The sequence below is a fragment of the Drosophila yakuba genome, chromosome 3L (assembly GCF_016746365.2).
Source record: "Drosophila yakuba strain Tai18E2 chromosome 3L, Prin_Dyak_Tai18E2_2.1, whole genome shotgun sequence".
Lineage (NCBI taxonomy): Eukaryota > Metazoa > Arthropoda > Insecta > Diptera > Drosophilidae > Drosophila > Drosophila yakuba.
This window is the reverse complement of record NC_052529.2, coordinates 17,374,787-17,400,773: the sequence shown is the minus strand read 5'-3', so window position 1 is coordinate 17,400,773 and position 25,987 is coordinate 17,374,787. Positions and strand designations below refer to the sequence as shown.

At 44.2% G+C, this 25,987-nt stretch overlaps 4 protein-coding genes across 10 annotated transcripts in view; 2 read left to right on the top strand and 2 right to left on the bottom strand.

The window, feature by feature from the left end:
• Positions 1-195: 195 nt before the first annotated feature.
• Positions 196-2,462, top strand: LOC6534407 (acetyl-coenzyme A transporter 1). The gene is made up of 3 exons (XM_002095049.4): positions 196-436; positions 499-1,909; positions 2,092-2,462. Exons 2-3 carry the CDS (start codon positions 500-502, stop codon positions 2,263-2,265), a joined length of 1,584 nt encoding a protein of 527 aa, XP_002095085.1. The 5' UTR covers positions 196-436; position 499; the 3' UTR covers positions 2,266-2,462.
• LOC6534406 (eukaryotic translation initiation factor 3 subunit E) lies at positions 2,454-4,161 on the bottom strand. Its single transcript, XM_002095048.3, has 3 exons — positions 3,967-4,161; positions 3,476-3,868; positions 2,454-3,384 (listed from the first exon to the last, which is right to left on the bottom strand). Exons 1-3 carry the CDS (start codon positions 4,054-4,056, stop codon positions 2,560-2,562), a joined length of 1,308 nt encoding a protein of 435 aa, XP_002095084.1. The 5' UTR covers positions 4,057-4,161; the 3' UTR covers positions 2,454-2,559.
• A 1,064-nt stretch (positions 4,162-5,225) lies between these two features.
• Positions 5,226-24,716, bottom strand: LOC6534405 (glutamate synthase [NADH], amyloplastic). 7 transcript variants are annotated; one of them, XM_015195139.3, is made up of 16 exons: positions 24,531-24,711; positions 16,513-16,977; positions 16,036-16,163; positions 12,206-13,292; positions 11,857-11,859; positions 11,510-11,676; positions 10,290-11,453; positions 10,092-10,222; positions 9,662-10,020; positions 9,455-9,600; positions 8,604-8,713; positions 8,412-8,545; positions 8,020-8,351; positions 6,480-7,964; positions 5,686-6,344; positions 5,226-5,524 (listed from the first exon to the last, which is right to left on the bottom strand). In XM_015195139.3, the coding sequence occupies exons 2-16, from the start codon at positions 16,825-16,827 to the stop codon at positions 5,391-5,393; spliced, it is 6,354 nt and encodes a 2,117-aa protein (XP_015050625.1). In that variant the 5' UTR covers positions 16,828-16,977; positions 24,531-24,711; the 3' UTR covers positions 5,226-5,390. The 7 variants fall into 7 exon arrangements, 5 of the variants coding, with proteins under 5 accessions (XP_015050625.1, XP_039230163.1, XP_015050624.1 ...); XM_039374229.2 differs by lacking the exon at positions 24,531-24,711 and adding an exon at positions 22,893-23,019; XM_015195138.3 differs by lacking the exon at positions 24,531-24,711 and adding an exon at positions 17,123-17,255.
• A 600-nt stretch (positions 24,717-25,316) lies between these two features.
• Positions 25,317-25,987, top strand: part of LOC6534403 (nuclear migration protein nudC) — an 11,116-nt gene continuing 10,445 nt past the window's right edge. The window contains exons 1-2 of the mRNA XM_002095045.4: positions 25,317-25,506; positions 25,579-25,862. Of these exons, the coding sequence (XP_002095081.1) occupies positions 25,432-25,506; positions 25,579-25,862 (359 nt within the window). The 5' untranslated portion in view covers positions 25,317-25,431. The remainder of the gene's footprint in view (positions 25,507-25,578; positions 25,863-25,987) is intronic.

Sequence of the window (25,987 nt, the reverse complement as noted above, 5' to 3'; positions counted from 1 at the left end):
ATTAAATATATATGTACCTACGCATCTCCGCCCGCTTGACTTATCAAGTAGCGCCATAAATATCCGAACCAACTCATACTTCACCAAGTTTGGATTTCCATTTCGTAAGCCTCCCGCCACTGAGTTTAAATTTCGAGTAATTAGTGTGACCATGTCACGCTTTATAGCAGCTGCATGCGTAGTGCGACACCGAGTTGCTATAAAAATATATTGGAACGTCAACAAACATATGCCACGAAAGAAAATATTCCGATTCGACGGAACATGAATTGATTACAGATCGGACTGGCAGAGATTCAGACAGCCATTCGATCAGCCATTTAACCAAATTGAAGGCATCGAGGGAACTGTATCGGGGAAATACGTAAAAAGCAATACATTTGAGTGACGTGGTCCTGGGACATTTGTTGTTATTTGTTGGTGATTAGAAAAACAGGTGAGCTTGTGGCCCCCAAAGTAGAAAGTCTTTGTAATATATAACCATCGTTATCTGATCAGCATGTCCGCCATAAGAAGAAAGCCAACGGGCAGCAATGCCGACCAGGAGTTGCTCATCGACGAGCCACCAAAGTCGGAGAAGGAGAAGGAGGCAGAGCACCAGAAGCCAGATATTCGTGGCGACCGGAGGAATATCGCCATACTGCTGTTTCTGTACGTTCTGCAGGGCATTCCCATCGGTCTCATAGCAGCCATACCCATGTTGCTCCAAAACAGAGGAGCCAGCTACAAGCAACAGGCGGAGTTTTCCTTCGCATACTGGCCATTCAGCTTGAAGCTGCTGTGGGCTCCAATTGTGGATTCCCTGTACATCCGGCGATTTGGACGCCGGAAATCGTGGCTAGTCCCAGTGCAGTACCTTCTGGGAGCCTTCATGTTGCTCCTCTCACTCCACGTGGATCGGTGGCTGGGCGGGAATGGTGTCGATCCCAATGTGCCGCTGCTAACGCTGCTCTTCTTCCTGCTCAACTTCCTGGCTGCCACCCAGGACATCGCCGTGGATGGCTGGGCTTTGACCATGCTGAAGCGATGCAATGTTGGCTATGCCTCCACTTGCAATAGTGTGGGCCAAACCGCTGGCTACTTCTTGGGCTATGTGGTGTTCATCGCCCTGGAGTCCAAGGATTTCTGCAATACCTACTTAAGAGACGTCCCACTCGAGGATGGCATGATCACATTACCCCGCTTCCTTTGGTTCTGGGGCATCACATTTGTGGTGGCCACCACCTTGGTGGCTATTTTTAAGAAGGAGAACGACATCGAAGACGCACACATGGACGCTCGCTACACGGAGGAACACGAGTTGAACATCCATCAAAGTTACAAGATCTTGTGGGACATGGTGCGCATGCGTCCCGTCCAGATCCTGGCAGTAATTCTGCTCACCGTGAAGGTCACGTTTGCTGCCTCGGATGCTGTGACCAGTTTAAAGCTAATTGACGCTGGTGTGCCGAAAGATAAGCTAGCTTTGCTGGCCATTCCCCTAATCCCGCTGCAGCTCATCCTGCCGCTGGCGGTGGGTCGGTATACGAACGGACCACGTCCCATGGACGTCTATCTGAAGGCCATTCCCTACCGCATCATCATGGCAACCGTGGCCACTGGCTTAGCCTACATCACACCCTATATCGTCCGGGGAGGATCAGTGCCTGTTTATTACTACGTCCTGCTGATCACCAGTTACGCCATCTACCAAGTGTTCCTGTACTCCATGTTTGTGGCCGCCATGGCCTTCTTCGCCAAGATCTCCGACCCAGCCGTCGGTGGCACCTACATGACATTCTTGAACACATTGTGCAATCTGGGCGGCAATTGGCCCAACACAGTGGTGCTGTGGTTGGTGGACGTGCTCACCTGGAAGCAGTGCTCCACTAATGAGGAAAATACCTGCCAGGGCAAGGAGGAGCAACAGGTAAGTGCTCAGAGAAAGAGTTTCCACAACATTCAAGATAATTAATCAAGCAAAGACCATAAAGATACTGCATCTCTTTGGTTTGGTAAAAGTGTTGTGCCAAATCAGAAAGGGTGAACTATCTTAGAGTTGTCCAGTTATTACATAAAAGATAACAAATATCCGACTTCATATTTCCCCAGAGCTGTGAAGCGTCGGCTGGCAAGTGCGAGATAACCTTCGATGGCTACTACTTGGAGTCCGGCATTTGCGTTCTGTACGGCATAGTGTGGTTGCTGTTGGTGCGCAAGTGGATCGTATACTTGCAGGACCTGCCCGTGAAATCCTGGTTGGTGGTCAAGCAGAAGTCGCGGTAGCAATCAATAGTGTGATCCGGGGCCAGATCGTCATAAAGATCCAGCACCGACCCGTAGGTACAAACAACTGATTCTAGGATTAGCAAACGTTTGCATTCTGTAGGCTAGCGAAATTACAAATTCCCGCCTTGGTATTGTTTTTTGTATAACTAATTTTGATTCCGAAGGAAATAAAATCAAATGTTGAATTGAGCGAACGAGTAAGATGTTGGTTTATTCGCTAGACTGCGCGCAATCATCGGTTTTTAAAGGGTACAAAGAGTCTTAGCTTAATTGTGGATAAAAAGTCAGCAATTAGTAGTACTTCCAGGAGTCGGCGGACTCCTGATTCTGCTTCTGCTTGCTCTTGCGCTCAATCAAACCGGCCAAATGCTCCGACCGCATGGACAGCGAGTCAATCTTCTCCACCAGCTGCTGATAGGGACTCAGGGGCTGGGTGCCCATCACCACATGACCCAGTTTCGAATCGATCTTGGCATTCAGACGGGCATTGCGGATGAGGTTGACGATCCAGCACTCTGCCTCGTTGGGCTTCATGTTCAGCTTATCGGCCAGCATGCTGATGGTGATGCACTGGTGGATGCGGCAGAATGTCTCGAAGATCATCAAGCGGGCGTCCTCCACGAACTCATTGAGGCAGGCAACGATGAAGAAGTCATTGAGGATCACCGTCTGGCATTCGTGCAGCTTCAGACGCGCTCCCTCGAAGTCAAAGTTCACGTACAGACACTCCAGGAACTCGGTGATGGGGTCGCGGTACGTGTACGACTCCTGCTGGATCACCTTGATCAGATCCTTCAGAGCATTACGGCGGGTGCGGTTGATCACTACGGCGGTGGCCAAGTAACGCATGATGTGCGGGCACATGGTCTGTATGGCGTTCAAATACAGGGGCTTGTACAGGAACATCTCAATAATGAGATCGCGTCCCTTGGGGTGATTGAAGAAGACCAGGACAGACCAGTGGATCAGCCAGGTGCGCTGCTGGAGGGCCTGAATGGTGCTGAAGTTGGCGCTGTCGATGTAGTCGCGCAAACGCGTCAGATCCTCCAGAGCAGTATTCCAGTTCAGGGTCAGGATCTCTGCGGCCAGCTTGCCCCACAGCACGTTAAGGTAGTTCTGCAATATTTGCGAGACCATAATTTGGTTAATAAACATTACGTTTTAGTGTTATTTATCCATTTTTGTGTTAAATGAGCTTCTTACGCACCTTGTCGTTGGGCGACATGACGATGAGGCAGAAGTACAGGTAAGAGGTAGACTCCTGATAGTTGCCGCACTCGTAGAGGTACTTGGCCAGCTTGTAGGCGCTCTCCAGGTGCTCCACCTTGAAGTTGTAGTCCTTCTGCAGGGCATTGACGAACGTCTTCGAGTCCTTCATGCTCTCGCCGTTCTTGAGGATGTCGGTGGCCTTCATGATAGGTGCCACCTCGTTTTGCAGCTGCTTGAGCGTGGCCAGGACCTCCGCCTTGCGCTGCACCAGCTCCTCGGGCATCTCCTGGCTGAGATTGAGACGCTTGCGGGTGTCCATGGTGTAATCGATCATGTTCGTCTTGTTCACCGTCTCCAAGATGTACTCCAGCAGCTCTTGCTGGTTGTAGATCTGCAACAGAAGACACACATATGTATGTAGATTTTGCATAGTTATGTACTGGTGACACGGCAAACGCTAGCGGAGCACCGCCTGGTCGAGTTTCTAACCTCCTTGCCGCACAAGAACTCCAGCAGCGGGAAGGTCAAGTGCCTGTCCAAAAATTGACAGTTGATGCGTGTCAGGTCGAAATTGGCCATGATTGCTGCTGTTTTACTATGTTTTCACAATGAAATTTACACGCAAAATCGGCAGAAAAATACGCGTGCGAGGGCAGACAGTGTGCCCAGAGACGAAAAGAGTGACGCCCGTTTAGTGTTACCAGGGGGTGGAAATACGAAAACGACAATAAATACCATGACCCTGAAACGGTATTTTTTTACAAGCTTCCATAACGGCGCATTTATTTAAAAAATTTATTCATGATACAAACATAAAAAAAAGTATGCGTCTTTAATAATAATGGTATTTCACGGCTGTAATAACAAATAAAATATAATTTCTACGAATTAACAAAGTAATGTTCCAATATTTTCTTTATTTTTTAAACTTTAACTTAAAAGCTCAATGTAAGTAAAATTGTATATAAAATGTATTCAAGATATTCCCTCTTTTAAAATGATTAATAAATAGATTTTAATTTATTTGCCCCGCATGAAATGTAAAACACATTTCTCGTATTCTATCCCAAATATCGACTCGTCAGCCTTTTTAATAATTTGAATATTTATTTCATCAAATACTTGCACATAAATATATTTATATAGAGATGTATGTATAAGGGTATACATTTGGGTTAAATAGGTTTTGTATAAATTGTGTATTTCTCTGTATTCATACATATAACTGCCAAAGAGCACATTTGTTTTAACAATAGCCACTTAGGTACTTTTGCGGTCAACGATCGAATGCAGTTCAAAACACACAAACAACATCTAAAAAAATGCGTTTCGATATTGGCCGAGTTTAATACATTTCTCTGTCTGCATATACGATTTATGGATTGTATATAGGAGGGTGGAGATCAGCATATCAATTTTCATTTCATATATATCTTTTGCGTAGAACAGGCAACACAAGTTAAACAACATTGAAAAAATGCATTTTCTAAATATTTAATGTTCAATTAATGTTTTTTTGTTTAACGATAACGGTAAGTTTCTAGTTATTGTCCTTAGATTTTTTGTTGGATATTCGATTTCCTTTAAGATATATAAGTATTCGATTGGCTTCAATCAGCATTTCAGTTTGCACTCTTAATTGACTCCTGCCGCAGCATATCATCACCTGTGAAGGGCATCTCCACGAACCACTAAGGATTCCCAGCCAGCTTTGCGATGAAAATAAAACTAAATGAAACGTGTTGTCGTTTTGGTTTGGTGTGTAAAAAACTCAAGTCTTTTTAGTGTAAACTAAACTAAAGTCGCGAAAATAAAAATCACAAATCGGTAAAGAATTTCGCTCTATAGGCTAAGGACGATGCACGCACACAAAACTTGATATTAGCTGCTCTGGCTGCCTCTGCAGATCCTCTTTACGATGTCCCGATGACGCCACCAGGTCCTGGTAGCCCACTTGGACGGCCGGTCAGATAGGAATCCACTTGCCGTGCGGCCTGACGACCCTCGGTAATGGCCCAGACGACCAGCGACTGGCCACGCCGGCAATCTGCAAAAGAATTAAGGTAAATTAACGTCTTTGTTTAAATAAATATAAAAATCATTCGAGTTTGAATAACGAATGATTGATTCGAAACTTAAGAACTTAAATTTGCATATATACAAATTTCTTTGATGATTTATAGAGTATTTATGAAACGAAAAACTTACCTCCTGCCGCGAAGACCTTGGAGTTCGAGGTGCCATACTGTCCGTTGGATGCCTTGATGTTGCCGCGCGGGTCTAGCTCCAGGCCCAGTTCGCTCGGCACCGTCTTCTCCGGCCCCAGGAAGCCCATGGCCAGGAGGATGAGGTCTGCGGGGAAGTACTTCTCCGATCCGGCCACCTCCTGCATGCGCCACTGGCCCGTTTCCGTCTTGGTCCACTCCACCTCGACGGTGTTCACGCCCTTGATGGCTCCATTTTCACCCACGAACTCCTTGGTGGTGGTGCAGTACTGACGCGGATCCTTGCCCCACTTAAGCTTCACCTCCTCGTGTCCGTAGTCCACGCGGAAGACCTTCGGCCACTGGGGCCAGGGGTTGTCCTCAGCACGCTTCTGTGGAGGTTCCGGAAGGATCTCGAATGTAGTGATGCTCTTGGCGCCTTGACGCAACGACGTGGCAATGCAATCGCATCCGGTATCTCCACCACCGATGATGATCACATTCTTGCCAGCGGCAGAGATTATGTCATTTTTGCCGCCCAGCTGCTTCTTCTGCTGCGCCTCCAGGAACTCCATGGCAAAGTGAATGCCCTTCAGGTCACGGTTGGCCAGCGGCAAGTCACGAGGCCAAGTGGAGCCAGTGGTCAGGAGGACGGCATCGTACCTGTTGGAAAGTTCAAGTGTAATAAATAAAGCTGTTCTAGACATAATATTCCATTAAAATTTGAGGACTGTGTTGACTCAGGCACTGCAGTCGTCAAAAATCTTTGGACCACCTTAAATATTAAATTATACTTACTCCTGCAGTAGTTGCTCGGCCTTGAGGTCCTTGCCCACATGGACATTGGTGCGGAACTCGATACCCTCGTCAGCCATCAGATCAACCCGCCGCTTGACCACCTCCTTAGACAGCTTCATCGTGGGAATACCATACTGCAAAAGTCCACCAACGCGATCGTTGCGCTCAAAGACGGTGACAAAGTGACCGGCGCGGTTCAGCTGCTGTGAGGCAGCCAAGCCGGAAGGTCCTGATCCCACAATCGCCACCCGTTTGCCAGTGCGCACTTCTGGGATCTCTGGCTTAATCCAGCCCTGCTCGAAGGCATGATCGATGATGGCGCATTCGATGTTCTTGATCGTTACAGCTGGTTCGGAGATGCCCAGAACGCAGGATCCCTCGCAGGGAGCGGGGCATACGCGACCGGTGAACTCTGGGAAGTTGTTGGTCTGCAGCAGTTGACGCAGAGCCTCCTGCCACTCGCCGTGGAAAACGAGGTCGTTCCACTTGGGAATGATGTTACCGAGTGGACAGCCTGTGGAGTTGGACTGACAGAAGGGCACACCGCATTCCATGCAGCGAGCTGCTTGAACCTTGAGGTTCTTGCGCACATGTGGGAAGTTGTAGACTTCATTCCAATCCTTCTGTCGCTCTCCAGCATCTCGGTAGGGAGCGGATTCCCTCTTGTACTTAACGAAGCCACGGGTCTTGTCCAGCACGCGATCGGCACGCTTCTGCTCGAGCACCACATCCTGAATGGACTCCTCGATGTCCTTGATGTGCGGCTCATGCTTTCCATTGCCATTCTCGATGGCGGACTTCAGTGGCTGCTCCACTGCCTGCTGTTCGGCCATGTCCTTCAGAGCCTTTTGGTATTCATACGGGAAGACCTTTACGAACTTGCCCTGGGCTTCGGCCCAGTTATCCAGCAATTCCTTGGCCACCTTCGAGCCTGTCTTCTCAATGAAATCAGTCAAGAGTTCCTTGACCAGCGACACATCCTTCTCACTTTCCAACGGCAGGAGTTCTACACTTTCTGGATTTACCTTGGGCTTAAAGGAACCATCCAAATCGTACACATAGGCAATACCACCGGACATACCAGCGGCGAAGTTTCGGCCCGTGAGACCGAGGATAACCACCACACCGCCGGTCATGTATTCACATCCGTGATCGCCGACACCTTCCACCACGGCTGTTACACCAGAATTTCGTACGCAGAAGCGCTCGGAAGCAATACCGCGGAAATAGGCGGTTCCCTCGGTGGCTCCATACAGGCAAACGTTGCCCACGATCACATTCAGATGTGATTCGAAGGGAACCGTATCCTGTGGAGTGATGACAACATTGCCACCGCAAAGACCCTTGCCCACATAATCGTTGGCATCTCCCTTCAATGTCACATTAACACCACGCGCCAGGAAAGCGCAGAAGCTCTGACCAGCGGATCCCTCCAGGAAGATATCGATGCTCTTGCCAGCGGGCAAGCCAGCCTCTCCATATTTGCTGTGGAGTATACAAAATTAGATTATGATCACCTTGAAAATCGACGTAATCCTACCATGCAATATGGTAGCTCAGAGTAGAGCCAAAGGCTCGCTCCTCATTATGGATGCGCATCTTGACGGTTACATTATCGTCTGCTCCACTGAATATTTGCTGAGCCTTGGTAATTAGTTCGTTGTCGGAACGCTTCTCCAGCTGGAAGTCCTGCTTTACGGAACCTCCAACGATGTTCGTGCCAGGACGCAGTTCCAAAGCTGGCTGCAGAAGCAGCTTGAGGTCTAAGTTACTAGCCTTGGCATCGCGTTGACTGGCCACACGCAATAGATCGGTGCGACCAATCAGGTCCTGGAACTTTCGAATGCCCAGTCCAGCCATAATTTTGCGAATCTATAGGAATTATAAACGGTTTAGTTTAAATTGTAGTGGCGATGGGAAATATTAGCTTACATCCTCGGCCAGCATGAAGAAGAAGTTAATAACATGCTCTGGTTTGCCCGTGAACTTCTTGCGCAGCTCCGGATCCTGAGTGGCGATGCCCACGGGACAGGTGTTCAAGTGACACTTGCGCATCATGGTGCAGCCTTTAAAAATGATTATTTGTAAAACGAAAGAGGTATAAATGTAATGTTCACAACTTACCCATGACGATCAGAGGAGCAGTACTAAAACCAAACTCATCTGCACCCAGCAAAGCAGCCACCACCACATCGAATCCTGTGCGGAGCTGTCCATCGGCCTGAACAATCACACTAGAGGAGGTTCATCCAAACAAATCCAGATCCAGACCGTTAATAGTGGGAAGACACGACATAAAAAGGAAGGCAACGTTAGCAAATTCAACCCCGGGTAGGAATCAATGTAATGAGAAGAAATTACGAATGGAGCACAGCGCGACGATCGTGATCGAGTGAGCGAGTGAGTGGAGTGGAGTAGAGCGAGTGGACTGGAGTTTGGATTTGGACTGGATCGATCGAATCGTGTTTTACAGCTGTTTGGAAGCGGGTTTCTGTAGCTAAGAACTGCGGATCAGTTCAGTGATACTCATTACTTCAATGGTCCAAAGAATAGGCTACTTCTTCATTCTGAGTTGATCGATCTTTCACTTTATCCGTTTCCTCACACTGGATCATGTCCATGGGTTCGCAATCGAGACATCTTTCAATTGTCAGATTTCAAGCAATGGAAACTCTTATTGAGCGCTCTTCCGCTGGACAAGATTCGCCTTCCCCAACCGCCGTGTCATCGTCCTCCTGCCCACCGCCCACTGGCCACATGTACGAGGAGTTTCAATGGGGTTGTGTAGGGGGATCAGCCCAACTTTCCGATGATCAATGGATCTCTGCTTTTGGGAATACATGTTCTGAACAGGTTTTCCAACGCTGTCATCTGGATAACCAGGCACTTCAGTAATGTATCGGTTCATGATTAGTAACAACAAGAGGAGAGAGCGGTAATGGCTCTGTGCCGGCTTCTCCTGGTCGGAAACTTACCGTGATCGTAGATTATTTAGCACCAGCACCTGATGCGTCTCGGCCACACCCAGTTCCCAGGGCAAACCAGCATTTTTAATGCCAGTCCAAGAGCTAGCTCCGGTACCACCATCATGTCCAGAAATTACAATGTGCTCGGCTTTGCCCTGTTGTAATTAAACATTTGTTCAAGAGACTTCTTTCATTTCTAAGGCATTCCAAACCTACCTTGGCAACACCGGAAGCGACGACACCTACGCCCACTTCGGACACCAACTTCACACTGATGCGTGCATTCGGATTGGAGCACTTAAGATCATAGATCAGCTCAGCCAGATCTTCGATGGAGTAGATATCGTGATGAGGAGGAGGCGAGATTAAGCCCACTCCGGGTACGGACTTTCGGGTCTTGGCAATATCCTTGGTCACCTTGTAACCCGGTAGCTCACCACCCTCACCCGGCTTGGCTCCCTGCGCCATTTTGATCTGCAGATCATCGGCATTAGCCAAGTAAGATGCGGTTACGCCAAAACGTCCCGAGGCCACCTGCTTGATGGCTGATCGGCGGCTGTGGTTTGGATCTTGGTCTGCAAAGCAAATGATAACAAATAAATATAAATTAATTTATTATTCTACTGGAATATGCTCTGTGACTCACTTAAATAACGATCTGAGTCCTCGCCACCTTCACCAGTGTTGCTCTTGCCACCAATGCGATTCATGGTGATCGAAAGAGTTTGATGAGCTTCCAGGGAGATGCTGCCAAAGCTCATGGCACCAGTGGCAAAGCTATAGGAGTAGCAAATAAACAAAGAATCTTTAAAATCGGTAGATTTACATGTGGACACGTACTTACCGCTTGACAATCTCGCTGGCGGGCTCCACCTCGGAGATATCTATACTTTGACGGTCTGTAACAAACTCCAACTGTCCTCGCAGAGCACACTTCTTCACACTATCCAGAGTGGTTTTCTTAAAGGCTTCAAATGCATCCAGATTCTTATTTACGGCCGCTTCCTGCAGGCTGCCAATGGAGGATGGCTCATTGATGTGAGCCTCGCCACCGTGACGCCAGTGGTACTGGCCAGGATTCCGCAGGATGCGGGTGTCCGGCGTTGCCTTGCCATAGGTTAGTTGATAGCGTTGCAGGCCCTCCTTGGCAAGAATTTCCAGGGTGACTCCACCGATGCGACTTTGGGTGCCACGGAAGCACTTGGTCACCAGGTCGGAGCCCAATCCCACAGCCTCAAAGATCTGAGCGCTCTTGTAGGACTGCAGAGTGCTGATGCCCATTTTGGCCATTACTTTGGCAATACCCGTATCAATAGCTTGGGCATAAGCGGCATAGATCTGCTTGTCGTTGACCTCGGGGCCAATTACTCCGTCATCTCGCAGAGCCTGTGCCAGTTCGAAAGCCAGATATGGACAAATGGCATCCGCTCCGTAGCCAAGGAGTACACAAATGTGATGAACTTCCCGGGCCTCAGCAGTTTCCACCACAATGCCCACCTTCATGCGCTGCAGGGTCTCAATCAGATGATGATGCAAGGCTCCGAGGGCCAAAAGGGCTGAAACTGCCACCTTACCATCGACTCCCGCTCCACGATCGGAGACCACCAACAACTGGTAACCAGCTTGAGCTGCGGCGTATCCTTCACGGCAGACACGATCGATGGCGTCGATATAGCCCTGAACGCCTTCGTTATACTGGAATGTGATGTCCAAGACCTTGGTTCGCCAGCCGCGGTGCGTGTTCCGCTTGAGCAGCTGGGTATCTGGAATGCTCAGTATGGGATTGGTGAGCCAAATACGATGCACCTGCTGAGCCGACGGCTGCAGCAGATTCGCCTCCGGTCCGAGAGGACACTGCATCGACATGACCACCTTCTCGCGGAATGGATCGATGGGCGGATTGGTAACCTGGGCGAAGAGCTGCTTGAAGTACTCATAGGGTATGGGCTGGAAGTTGGACAAGCATGCCAGCGGGGCATCATTACCCATGGAGCCAAGGGCTTCCTTCCTTTAAAACGATAAATAGGTTATCTTTATATTGCTTATATGTGATTATCAACTTACTTGTTTTTGAACATGGGAATGAGCAGCATGTTCACCGTTTCCGTGGTATAACCGAAAAGAGAGAGCCTGGGATCGAAGATGCCCCTCTGGGAGGCAGGCAACTTGGCCAGCTCATCAACTGGAGGAGTGTTCAACACATTGGCGTTGCGAATCTCATCCAGGGTAATCTGTTTCGATGTAGAAAACAACTTTTAGTTTTTGCTAGATAATTATAGTAACAATTGAATGCAATCAAAGGACATGCAAAATGAAACGCAACGGGGGAGCAAAAACTAGGATCAACTCTACGTTTGGGAGGCCAAAGGACAAAGGATAGGGCCCAGGGCAATCTGGGTTGCTTAACTCACCATCTGCGTCGTTTCCACAACAAAAATACACATAGATTGAGATTAGGGGATAGCGTGAGAGAGAATGGACAAATTTAGACCAAAGATTATTATTTTATTAGTTTTCCGATTGGGTGTCAGGAGATGAGTTCGTGTTTTAAGATGATTAGTGAAAATCGACCCTGTGACCATGATATGTGTGTAGTATGCTGGCTGGATTTGTTGCACACAGATCTTGAAAGCTCTGTTGAATCGTAGAACATTTTTAATAACAATTTAACCTTTTAATTGAGGTAGTGTTACTAAAAATATTCTAACGAATATACTCCGAGTATTTCCCCAAACCAAATGTGACCAAACAATAACTCACCTTCTGCTGCAGCCACTCGGAATGAGGCCTAGACTTGGCAATCTTGGCCTTTAGCTCGATGTCCTGGATGAGCTTCTTCTCCTTGGTGTCCACCAGCAACATCCTGCCAGGCTTCAAGCGGCTCTTCAGGGTCACCTGCGATGGATCCACATCGTACACACCCACCTCAGAAGCCATGACCAGCACGTTCTCCTTGGTCACGTAGAAACGCGATGGACGCAGTCCGTTACGATCCAAAACGGCGCCAATGTAGCGACCATCGGTGAAACTAATAAGAGCCGGACCGTCCCAGGGCTCCATGACGCAGGCGGCCCACTGGTAGAAGTCACGCTTCTCCTGCGGCATGGTCTTGTCATTCTGCCATGCCTCCGGCACCATGGTCATCACCGATTCCGGCAACGACCTATCGCTGGCCATGGTGAGGAACTCCAGCACGCAATCGAAGCTGCCGGAGTCCGAGAGATTCGGCTCCACGACTGGGTACAGCTTCTTCAGTTGATCCCCAAAAAGATCCGACTGCATGACACCCTCGCGGGCCTTCATGAGGTTAACGTTTCCTCGGAGAGTGTTGATCTCACCGTTGTGGGCCAGGACTCGCAGAGGATGAGCCCTTTCCCAACTGGGAAAGGTGTTGGTGGAGAAACGAGTGTGGACCAATGCCAAGTAGGTTTCAAACTCTGGATCCTTCAGGTCCGTGTAGTAATCCCACAACTGGTCGGACGTAAAGAGACCCTTGTAGACCACTGTCCGGTCCGACAGGGAGCAGATGTAGAACCGTCGTCCCGGCTTGATCAACTCATGGCTGGCCCTCTTCCTAAGGACGAAAACCTGCCGCTCGAAGGCCTTCTCATCGCTTCCGGCTGGACGGCGGACAAACACCTGACGGGACAGGGGCTCCGACTTGCGGGCCACCACGCCAATGGCCGACTGATTGGACGGCACAGTGCGCCAGGCAATCACCTCCAGTCCAAGGCTCTTGGCCAGATCATCAAACTCCTTCTCGGCCGCTGCATGCTGGGCCTCATCCAGGTAGAAAATGCCCGTGGCATAGTCACCCAACTCCGGCAAGGTTTGCCCTTGCTTGGCACTGCAATCGGAGAATACGTAGCGTTGAATTAGATTGAAGGATGACCATATATTAAATTTGACTTGTCATAAAACCATTTTTCCATTGGCTCAATTCTGAGCTCCAACAGTAATGCGCCATTAAATTGCACATAGTCAGGTCTCTGTTTGCCGCCAGTCAAGCGAAGTCGCCCAGTTCAGTTATTCAGTCATTCATTCATCGCGCCATTCCATTCAGAGCTGGTGACGAAACGAGTCCGCCACAAGTCGCACCTTATCAGCATCACTCTATGGAGATGCCATGGAGAAGCTGTCAGCGATCCAGCCGTCACAACCTAATGGAACCAATCCCATACCTCCCATCCCGCCCACCGGTCCGCATTATTCGTCTGTCCACCTGTTTTCGTTATTCAGACATGCATTCGTACACTGAGCGAAAGCCCAATCAACAAAAGTTTTGTGATAAGAGTTCACGTGATAAAAGTTGACTTAACTCATATTTTTTGTATATCCTCACTATAAAAGATATAAGATTTTTGATTTGAAAACCAATAGCAAACTGAAAATGCAAATTTTTTCCGCTGGTGCAATTGAGATTGAGCTGCGCTTATATGTACCTGAACCTCGTTCTTATTACGTCTCAGAATTCCGGTCGATCCGATGGACGGCGTACTGTTTAAGTGTTTTGCCATAATTTCGCAATTAGTCCAAGACTTGAAGCGGTCCTTGAACTTGGCAATCACCAGAGTGACTTGTTGCTCTCAGATCGCAATCTTTAGTGCTCATGACCGTTTGCACGTGCGTGTCTAGAGTGAAATTCTTCCTCCTCGATTGGGATGCAAAGTATTTCACCATTTCTTTTCCAAAGCGAGACGCCGAAACCTCCAGAACACCCCGAAAATGCTCGGACATATCAATTTAACCGTAGACTAGACGTTAATTAAACTAGATTTATGGGTCTGTCGTACGACATTACGCGTTTTAATGACCCAACCAGTTGTAAAAATCCATCTATCACCGCCTATTTGTGTATATTATATGCATACTCGGGCATTAGACAGCTGCTCTACTAATTACATAGCAAATAGTTGCAAATTCGCGCCATTGATTAGCGCATATTGAGTTGTAAAACGCTGGGACAGTGTCGTTTTTATTAGCTGGGAAAGTCGCCTTCCATTGGTCGTAATGAAGTGGAACGATTTCAAATCGATCGGTTTCATTGGAAACTATCAACGAAGATAGTAGAATCAAGGATTCTAAAAGCAGCACTTAGCAACCGAAAGAGCATAAAATATTTAACTGATTTATTAAAGGTCAACGTAATTGAGCTCTGATTTAACTGTATAAAATCATAGAGGTCTTTTGCACATTTGACATTTATTTGAGCGATTTAGGTCAGTTAACCTTAATAAACTTTTCAAATATTCTTTATGAATTCGCATTTCACATTTCCTTAACCATTTCTACTTTTTAATTGAAGCTATCAGGCCCAGTTTAAGGTTCCTAGAAATATATCAAAAACTTAATTAAACTTTCCCTATTAATCCTGTTCCCTGTTAATTGTTTAGGTTTTCAAATAATTCTTCATTTAGAATGTCTGAATCCCACCTGACCAGACCTCATTACTATGCACAACTGGTACACTGGATTAAGTGAAGAACCCGAGGGGAACGAATAGGGGACCTTGACGTGTTTTTCCATTTGGCGTAGTTGAGCTAAATAATGTTGTATAATTTGCACGAAGTAATTGGCTCCAAATGTCTTCTATTCTGCTATCCACTTAGACTGGACCGTAAAAAAAACATCGTTTAATCCCATATATAGCCTATTAAAATATATATATATATATATATTAGCGTTACGTATGTTTACCGATTCTGGGCAAAGCGTGACGAAAACAAGAACCGTGCCAAAAAGCTGACAAAATAAACAGAAAACAAAGTACATAGGTCGGGCGGGAGCAGAGAGCAGATGTTGGATTGTCGGATCTCTATAGGTGGGCAAATACTCCCCGACATATATTCTATATGTATGGGATCGCGGCTGGTCGCGCATATATCTCGGTGGATCTGTGGATGTGCCTCATTTCAGCAAACTATTTTTGAGCTGCTCGATCTTTTCCTCACGGTATATTGAGATTTAGCCAATAAAGAGACATCAATAGACTCTGGAGGCAGAAAGTGCATCCTGAAATCTCGCTTTGTATATAATAAAAATGCACAATTATGTATGCTCAATTATACACTGATGCATTATTAGCTCGTAGTCAATAAATCTCACTTTAAATTGTTACGTAATCTTGACAATGTTTTTATAGCGACTTTTGAGTAATAACACTATCATTAAATTAAGCTAAACAATTAATTCTATAACTGATGCGTTCAAAAGGAAAATAAAACTTACGTGCTTGATTGATAATACTCTATTTGTTATATAATTCTAATCGCTCTAATACTGAGTTCGTTGCCTCAATCCAACCAACTTAATCTTAAATGAATTATGCTTTTTAGAGAGAGTAGATCTCAACTGATAGACAGCGACAAACAACACGGCAGCTTTGAGTTATTTTCGTATTTCGCGCACGAGATCGCGGCAATATCGTTTCGCCACACCCCCGGCCCACCAACTAGTCCCGTGCCCCATGTCCCGTGTAAGCAGTTCGCTCATCAATGGCGACGGCGCCAGAGGAACCGGCATAAATAAACACACTATACTATATCTTTTAATGTACATACATATGTACAATATACATTTGGGGAACTTACAGAGCCTTGAAGTAGAGTCCGTGAGGAATGGAAGCCAAGACGCCAGCGCCATCGCCAGTGTCATTGTCACAGGCGCAGGCGCCGCGGTGATTCATCCGTTCTGAGAGGGTCTGGGCATCACGTAGAATCTATATGTGGAAAGAAATCACTTCAGATTACATTTCTAACTTTCAAATCAGATACGTAGTTTTAATCGTCATAATAAATAAAACATTTTCTTGTAAATGAAGCAAATCAAATGTAATGCTTGTATATTTAAACGCATAGAACACCGTTGTTATGCATAAAACAAAAGTGTGGAACGGTATTTTATGTAAATGGAATTTAAATATTTAAAGAAGTTCATAAACTTCAATTTTTTATTAAAGATATTAAAAGTTCTTAAAAAACTTCTTTCAAAAAACTCTCCTTTTATAAATAAGGCACAAGTAATTCACAAGAACTTCTGTATTGAAAGGGTATATCCTGGATCCCTACCTTGTGAGAGCGTTTGCCATCGATGGCCACGATGAATCCGACTCCACAGGCCTCGTGCTCGTTCTGGGGATCGTAGAGTCCCTGTTTTCCAGGTGCCTCCCATGGCATTTGCTGCTGCTGCTGCTCCTCCTGCTGAACATCCTGATCCTGCTGCCCGTTCAAATGCAGTTCATTCGATTCTTCGAAGTTATCGCTGCTGCCGCCAATGGCCGAACTATCGAAATAATCGGATTCACCGATGGTAATCGCTGATGTTGTTGTTGCTTCAACAGTTGCACATTCAAATTCGCAATTGTCAGTGATTGTTGGTGCCATTATACGTTGTTACCGTTGCACTTGCTAAAAATCTCTCGGGATCTAATTTGGTTTCACTCGATTTTAATTGGTTCTGTACTGTAGCGTGTTCACACCGTTATTTCTGTTATTTCTGGTTTAATTAGCACAGTTTGTTCAGTTTATACTTGCCTGCAAAAAAATAGTAATAGTAAAAATAAATTGTAATTTTATTGCACTTGTATTGCAGCACTTGTAGCGTTGCACTTGAAAGTGATTTTGCACGTTGCTCAGCTATTTGTATCGCATTCGTTTTGCACTACTTGCACACACATACATTTATGCACTGCTAGATATTCTAGGTAACTATTTCTATTCCTATTTTATCCCGCTGCTGGCACACGCGACACTGACGGCTGCTCACAAGCGAATGAGCGGCGTTGGAGCACCGCAGCAGCGTAGAGCCCCCAAGATCGGACTCTCTCCTCGCAAAGGTGGCACGCTCGTCCCCATGCTCGCTCGGCCATATACATATAGTACAGTATGGTATATGGCGGCTATATCTCTCTCCCGAGTTGCCCACGCAATCAGAGGCCTGATTCAATTCTGAATCAATATCATGTAATGCAATTGTGCTTATCAGGAAAATGTTTACAATAAATAATTAAGTCCATCTTAATTACTTTTTTTAAGAAGAAATGTTTAATAGCTTTAAATATTTTACCCTTTAATTCATATTACTTGTGTCCTTTTAGGTAATTTTTTGTTTTACCTTCTGAAGAGTGTATGAGTGCAGTTCGCATTCTCCAGAGCTTTGTTTACCCCCTTTCTCTGAGCACCTCTTCACCTGAATGGGTTTTCTAAATTGCTCCCCAATAGACAGTTCGACGATCGATAGATCGTGCAATTGATTGACAGTGTGGTTGAACAATCGTTGCATCCAGAAGTGGAACCTTGAATAATGTGCGCATACGTAATGCAACCAATTCGCCCCATATTTACACTGTTTTATCGAACTAGGAACGGCAGCGGTTTATAATCGTTAAACGTTATCAAAGGCAATGGCGAAATGATTTATACGGCGTCACAACGGACATGCATAACAATAACAAAATGCTTTAAAATGCGATTTGCAATAAATTCATTCGAGCAAAGCTATTTCAAATATGCAAAGCAAACAACAGAATGAGTTTTGTTTTTCAGAAACAACAACATCAAAATAACGATAAGAAGTGGCACAAAACTGGCTGTTGTTTAAGGTTAATTTTAATTTTAGATATTTTGTTTTAAATTCCTGTGGTGCTTCATCACAAGTTATTGGACAAATCAGCTCAACAATAATTGTCACACATGGTATAATAATTTCATTTACATATCTCTCTATGGGGTCTTTCAACTTTTGGCCAGAGAAATGCATTTGAAAATACGTATTTGTCAGAAACACTGTTTGCTCCTTATGAGCGACGATATAAATAGATTCTCCATAAGAAGATCATGTTGGTATCGGCATTCTTTCTCAAAATTTTCCATTGCTCGCTGCGCTTAATTAAATTTTTGGCAAATATCTTGGCCTAAAATAAACCATAATTTAGTGCCACTCGTTTAATTAGTCCCACATAAACTTATTAATCAAAAACCCAAGTGTCTAGAAAAAAGAGAAGTGGTAGATTAACTTCAAGTTCATGGGTTCCATTGCTCTCTAAGAAATCATTTCCCATCGTATCAAAGCATTTCTATTGTGCTCTACAAGCGGCTGAATCGCATGAATTATAGGCAAGTTCAAAGTCTCAGAGAGCGATCGGAATTATCTGACCGGGGCTACAACGTCACATCGCAATCTTCGGCGAACCATTCGGGTGACACATTCTCGCCGTCTCCCCACTTGGGGTATTTAAGGAGGAGCCGGCCAAATGGGGGGTACGGAACCGGTTCCCCGGCTGCACCTCCCAGATAAGTGCCGAAAATTTGTCAAGCGATAACATTTTCTATTGCGAAGAATCTACCTGCTTTGCAGAGTACTATGGGTATATGAGTTCTTAGTTATTCATCTATATAGAATAACTAAGAACTTATATATTCATATCATATATTTATATAGTTTATATTATTTGAGATTAGGAGATTTATTTTCATTGATTCATAAGTTAAGGTTACTTTTCAATTGAAAGGACATTGTTATATTCAAATAGCGTTTATAAAAAAAGATTTATTTGGTGCATAAGGGGTATTAAGTAATTCGATTAGCATCATCATTCAAGCTTCTTGTGTTTTTTAGCTATGTTCTTTTTTGCGGCTTTGGTATCAGGCGTTTAACATGTGCCAAACGAGTGTCTGCGAGTGCGGGGAAAGAGGTAGCCGAAATTCTCATTGACTATGTTTTATTTTTATTTTTATTTTATAAGTTAATAAACTTGGGCATGCACAACAGATAAGACTCATTCACGGCACTCACACGAAAAACCTAATGGCACAGTGAACTTTACTTGGGGGCTTGGGAAGGTTTTTTCCTTTCCACGGGATCCAGCAGAGATTACGGTGTTCCATTGGGGAGCCATGCCACAAGGCGCTATTCACGATTTGCATGCGTGATAGAGAGGAATGGTCTATAAATATACACATGTTCGATTTCTGGCTGCAGGCGTAATACAATCACGGAGCGATAAGAATCGTGGAACGCAAAAATGTGACGTAGATGGGCCAATAGCCCTCAATAGGACCGTATGTATCTATGATCTGATTTATCTGACTTGGGTGAAGTGGAAAAGTTTTGACCTAAGATAACATCAAACGAGTCGCAAAAAGAACAATATATTAAAGAACAAATTTTGGTAGCTTTTTATGGCCCAGAGAGCCAATAAAACTTGATAATCATGACTTGAATAAAACGCATATCTCCGTTTGTATATGCAGAAGCAAAGGTTATAGTAAAGTCGTATGTTCTTTCGAGAGAAGAGATAAAAAATGCTAAAGAAAAATATTATGCCATTAAGAATAAATGCATAAACCATATGTATGTGTTGATCACGACGTAAGGATAATAAAAAACGTATTATAAATCTTTGGGAGTTCTACAATACCTTTTTAGTACTCCCTATCTGTCTTTTAGATTGACAAATTATCATTTCCTTTTTAATTTGTTCGAATTTCCGCCGTTCTAATTGCATAACTTTTCGAGTGCGTCAGACCTATAGATGGCTATTTTCAGAGTTCAGAATATTGCTGGCAAGACAGATATATATCTATATGGAGCAGCCCGTTGACGGTGGGAACAAAAATTACCGAGGAATTTTTAATCACGTGATGGTATTTAAAAATTGTTTCGACCTTTCATCCAGCTAAGAGCAGTTAGTTCGTTTAATAAATTCCTACAAATGGGTGGAGACACCTTGTTCTCAAGTCTGATCAAAAGTCAACGTAAATATTTATATTTCGCCAAAGTGAAAGAGGAGAGAAAAATAAAGCAGCGAAATTTAATATAGCAAACAAGTCTGCAGACTACCAAATGAGAATAGATCGCACAATGGAGAAGCGACTGGATGACACCGGGAGATATACATAGATATAGATTTAGCCAGCGCCATCGCCATCGCCATCCATTGCGTTGGCTCAAAGTCCACAACGAGACAGCCGCGTGTGGCCCACATCTACAAACACAGAAGAGATATCCGGGCATTAGGATAAGCACGCACAGCTATAGGTATAGATATTCCCCTCTGATATTGTATACTTATGATGTAAACAAGAGCAGGCAACAAGTTTCAATAACCCCGAACGCCGAAATAAATAAATAAATTATGCGTCGACAACATTGCGTGTGGTTAGTACGGAAAGCGATGGGGCATGCCACAGGGCCATTATCGTGGGATAATTACAATCGGCGGTTCTAATGGGTGCCCACAATGGAAAAGCCATTAGCCCCAAAGAACTTTCTTCCGTTGGACAATCTGAAAATCGGTGGAGAACCCAACTCCGGTAGCGGCCGACGCTATAAACTTTGTTTTCAAGCGATTTACGATATGGCCTAGCCAAAATTGGGTAGGGGAACCATAGGGGGGTTCTATTGCCGCTATAAATGCGCATTATCTGACCCGGCTGGGCGCTTATCAGGTAGTCGGGGCTAACTTTATTGGTACCCCCGCTGTTTTATGGCCTCCAACCTGTGCACTTAAGTCAGTTGTGCAAAGTTTTCGCCGCGGATTCCGAAAGGGATCACCTCAATTGCTTTAAAAATAGCAACAATTGGTTTTCATTATCCGACGTTCGCCTGTTTAATTAGAGATCAACTGGGCATCTTGCGGTTTGTTTTTTATTGCGCCTTGGAATTACGTACAAGTAATTACAATGGGTACTTTTTTATCTACACCCACTGTGGGCGCAAGGGGGCCGTAAGAGCTGATAATTAGCCTTGTGCGAAAGCCCTTTTAATCAAAAATGAGTCAATTTGCTGATAACACACTCTAGCTTTGATTGAATGATAAAGATCAATAGATCAAAGGGCTATAGGGTAATCAAAAATCGTTGTTTTTGCATTGAAGTAAGATATTGTGATAACTTATTAAACTTGATATATTGAAGGTTTAAGTTAAATTTGTATATAAGAAGTGCTAATAGATGCTCAATTATCATGAACGTCTTAAATGTTTTGGTTTCTATAATCATGGAATACTGTCAAACATTAGAGGTATTCTGGCTTCACCATTTTATTACTGATTCAGAATTTATGAAATTAATTTTTTCATTTTTTTTAAATTGTTTAATGTTTTTGGGTGAATATTTGGGCTATTCCCATACTCACCACTTATTTATGGCGTTTTATTGAAAGTTTCCAATTTCTCAGTTTATTTTCCCCATAAATTCCTGTCTGTCCGGAGAAATTTATCGCAGGTGGTTGCTATTTATGGCATAGGTGCGGTTCGTTCCCCACCTCCCCCCGCTAATTACGACGAGCCTGCTGTTTGCAGTCAATAAACAAGCAACATCGCAATTTACATTAGTTTCCAATGACCGTATCTGGTTGGGATGGGATTGCACATTTGGGGTAGGTTGCCATGCCCTTACAACCCCCCTTTATCCGGCATTTCTAGATAACCAGAGTTATGTAAATGGAATCCAAGTAAATTGCAGCGGGGAGCTGAATCATGGAATGCCGCTACGTACCGGGTACCAGTTACCGGGTATTGAGTTCTGGCTGCTTCTGTTTGCTTTTTGTCATAAGAGAACTCGGGACCGTGCTTATCAACACTCCACCCAACACGCACACGTAATCCTCCCAAAGAAAAATCAATCAGTTTTAACAGCAGTTGTTTAAAAGCCATGTACTTTAAAGAAGTGAATTTCTTTAATTAACTGCGATCCCATACCGATACTGAAGGATTGAGCTTATAAAGGGTACTTTAACCATATTAAATACCCAAAGATTCAATATCATCTGGTATTGGAATGGAATGTTAAATTATTGCTAGACGAAGGCAATAAATTTAGGGAAATACAACTACTTTCAAAACATAATAAGGAAATATATAAATAAAATATTCAACAACATTATGATGTTTTCGAGAGGTTGTAAGCCATTTTTATTGCCGTGTCTCACATAATTAGCCAGTAATCAGTAAATCAGTCAATGAATGACAACAGATTAAGTATTACCTAGGACTAACATATACTTTTGCCGTTTTTACAAACTCGCATCCTCGTCAAGAGTTTTCTGATTGCTGAAATGCTATCGTAATTGGCGGGGGCACTTGCTTTATATACCCACCATTTGAGCTTATTTAAATTAGAGGCTGCGACGCAATTGAAAAGTTTTCCGTTCGGGAATTCACTGAACCATTAAACCAAACTTGCGGCGCCACCTTATTTCGAGCGAGACCGCAAAACATATTCAATTTCAAAGGGGATATAGAATTTGATTTGGGGGGCATGACTACTTTGCTGACTTTCCAATAAGAATACGGATGTTTAGCTTTCAGTTTCATCTTCACAAATCCGCGATAAGCCCAAAAGAGCTCTAAACGCACTCAGCCACAAGAGGAGACTTGGTTCACACTTCCGGGGAAATCTCTGCCAATCTTTTCTTAGGTCCTTTGTCTACGCTTTTATTTGCTCACTCAGTTTTACACAATCCTTTCTAAGTGCTGGCACACAAACACACACATTTAGCAGTAATAAAACAAAGGCAAGAACGTTTTCCTTTAAATTCAAGAGCAATTGAAATGAGAAAGCCTTTCTTAGTGCGGAAAAATAGCAAAATGCGGCGTTGATTGCATAACCGTTATGTCAGGAGAGAAAACCGGGAGGATGTGTAAGCCAGAGAGCGGTTAGGACTGAGAGAGCGAACTCGGAAGCTGCCACCCACACCAACACCCACGCAGAGAGAAAGTGTAAATGTCAAGGGGCAGTGACGTAGTAAGGCAAACTTTGCCGCCCACGTTTATAAATAGAGCCTGGAACAAATTTTGTTACTTTCTTAAATACCAAATAACATCTTACGACACCCATTTTTATTCACTTTTAAATGCAATATAATTAAACTGTAAGTAAAATAGGTTTTTGTTTTATATTAATAGTCTGCTTAGGATTATGTCAGCACATTACTAAGGTGCCCGTATATTTTCCCTGTGTAAGAAAGGACACTCAAGCACAAACACAGATACACAGTGGCTGTCATTAATTTTGATGCGGCAATTAGGCATAGCCATTTGCGGCATTCGGTGGCCGCACACTTTCAGCAGCCACTGTACTCAACGAGAGGGAAATGAAAAAAGATCGGATGAGGGTAAGGGCGAGGGCGGCAGAGCGGGGAGGAAGAAATCACTGCCATGGCCCTTTGAAGCAGAGGAGAGCGGTGCTAACCTTACTCTGACCTTGAAGCGGAGCGAGCGGGAGAGCTGAGCAGCTGTCTGCATCACAGTGAAAGGGGGAGGGGCGGTAAATAGCGAAACAAGATTCACGAATGAAGCACAGCGCAGCCCATAAAATAGTCAACGAGCAAGAAGAAGATAAAAGGGGGTTGGGGGCAACATCAAGAACAGAACTTGGCAGCGGAAAAAACAAGTACAAGAAGGAGAAGCTTGCGGCAGGGCGGTAAATCACAGTTCAGGCCATTGCCATAGCTTCAGAAACACAAAAATTAATATAGCGCACTTTTCATATTTATTAAATTTTAAGATGTGTATGTGTACAATGTAACACGTCACGAAATTTTTGTATTATCGTATGTCATTTACAAGTATAATATTTAAAAAAGCTTAATTACGCACATCAATGTACAAAACGTATATTTAAACAACATATTACTGGTTAAAAATAAATGTATCCCTTTATGTTTACAAACAACACGTTAAAAGCACTTAAACGTTGCCCATAAATCAGTAGCTCAAATAGCCGCTAGTTTTATTTCCCCCACTGTAAGTTCTGGTGTGGGAGCTTCTGCTCTCCTACTTCTTCCTGCTCTCTGGCTATGCTTCTTCTTCACGCACTCCCTCTTTTCAACGTGTGTGTGTGCTTCTCTGTGCTCTATGTAAAAATTATTGATTTTCTAGAAGAACTCCTACGGGAATCAGGAAAAGCTATGGTAAGAAAAAGGAGCACCCCGGAACCCTTATCTCGATTTCATTACTGCTTTTTTCCCATTCCCCAACTTATGGTGAATAGGTAGCACGTATGCATGTGTGTGTTAAGTAATTTGAATATCACATTTTTGAAGCGACACAAAAAGGAATTCCACGCATATTTTTTGCAATTACTTTTAACTTTTCTGATAAACCGATTCACTGTTTTCCGTATTTTGCGCGCTCACACAAAACCAAGAACTTTGGAGTTTTTCACTTTTCCACTTGCTTATAGCACTTCCACTTCGATTTGGCTTTAGAATATTTTCTGGTTATTCCGCGTGTTCAGAATACGTGCGTTTTTTTCAAAAGACCGAATGAGAATGGAAGAATAGGACGAAAATCGCAACTATCCCAAAGCCAAAGAGAGCGCAAAAGTAAGCGGAGAGCGAAAAGTTGCGTGAGAGCTTAAATGAAGCGGGGGTAACATCTGTTGTTCTTCAACTCTAGCTTCCTTGTAATCTTTTACCCTTAAATTTAAAATAATAAAGTACCAAATTTTAGCAGATCGAAAAACCCGATTCTACTATTTTCAGTTAATGGTTAGTTTTATTATTTACATATAATTTGAATGCTTGTCGTAAAATACCGTTACATGGTGCGCTCACTGTCAAAAGCTAATATCGTATTCTCACTGGAACACATTTATATTGTCTTTGTGTTTGTCTGAAGCTTTATAATCCAGTTTATAACATTTTTTCGATTTTTATCGAGAACAGGAAAAATAAATTAACAATATAAGAAATTGAAATGTGTGACTAAAAAAATTCTCTTTTAAAATACAATTAGTTCCAAAAAGCTCCAATATATAAATCTAAAATACCGTTACACGCAACCCTGCTGACTTTCAAATGCTGACTGCTGTGTATCCAGTCGGTATATTTGCTTCAGTATGTGGATTTTTTGACGTACGATAACAGGTCACATTATTTCTACATGTGCCGGGTCGGCAGCTAAACTTCAGATAAAATACTCAAACGAATCGAAGCGTCCAGAAACAAACGGATTTTAATTGCCACCAGTACAAATACCAACAATGTCTGCTGAGGAAGGACAGTTTGACAATATACTGCTGGCCGTGGCCGAAAAGCATCGCGGTGGCGTGCCCGATGTAAAACAACAACAAAGAGCACAACTTTGTTTCAATTTTGGCTTATTGCGTTGTTTATTCTTTATATTGCAGTTTCTTGGCACCTTGGCCAGTTTTCTGCGCCGCAAGACGGACTTCTTCACGGGAGCCAAGCAGGCGGAGTGGGAGAAACTGCTGCTGGATGTGTTCAACAAGGAGTCCAAGCTGGCCATCAGTGCCCACAACGAGAAGGTAAAGGCTCGCGAAGCCTCCCAGCGCATTAAGGAGGAAAAGGAGAGGGCCGAAAGGGAAGCCCGCAAGAAGGAAATCGACGATAACAAAATATGTGATATCACCGACGAAGAGGCAGCCGCCATTATCAAGGAGGAGGAGAACAAGTATGTGAGATCATAAAGAGATCGATAACTAAAATACCTAGGTGACTCAGGCCTCAGATACATTGCAAAAGCTTTGATGTTCCTGCAAAAATCCACAATACTCATTTTCATGGAAAGACTTTAAT

Coding starts and splice junctions, on each gene's coding strand:
- LOC6534407 (XM_002095049.4), top strand. CDS start 500: ATGTCCGCCATAAGAAGAAAGCCAACGGGCAGCAATGCCGACCAGGAG. Junction 1,910..2,091: donor AGGGCAAGGAGGAGCAACAG/GTAAGTGCTCAG, acceptor ATATTTCCCCAG/AGCTGTGAAGCGTCGGCTGG.
- LOC6534406 (XM_002095048.3), bottom strand. CDS start 4,056: ATGGCCAATTTCGACCTGACACGCATCAACTGTCAATTTTTGGACAGG. Junction 3,869..3,966: donor AGTTCTTGTGCGGCAAGGAG/GTTAGAAACTCG, acceptor CTTCTGTTGCAG/ATCTACAACCAGCAAGAGCT. Junction 3,385..3,475: donor TCATGTCGCCCAACGACAAG/GTGCGTAAGAAG, acceptor CAAATATTGCAG/AACTACCTTAACGTGCTGTG.
- LOC6534405 (XM_015195139.3), bottom strand. CDS start 16,827: ATGGCACCAACAATCACTGACAATTGCGAATTTGAATGTGCAACTGTT. Junction 13,293..16,035: donor GGACTCTACTTCAAGGCTCT/GTAAGTTCCCCA, acceptor CTCCGATTGCAG/TGCCAAGCAAGGGCAAACCT. Junction 8,546..8,603: donor TGCTCCTCTGATCGTCATGG/GTAAGTTGTGAA, acceptor TCATTTTTAAAG/GCTGCACCATGATGCGCAAG.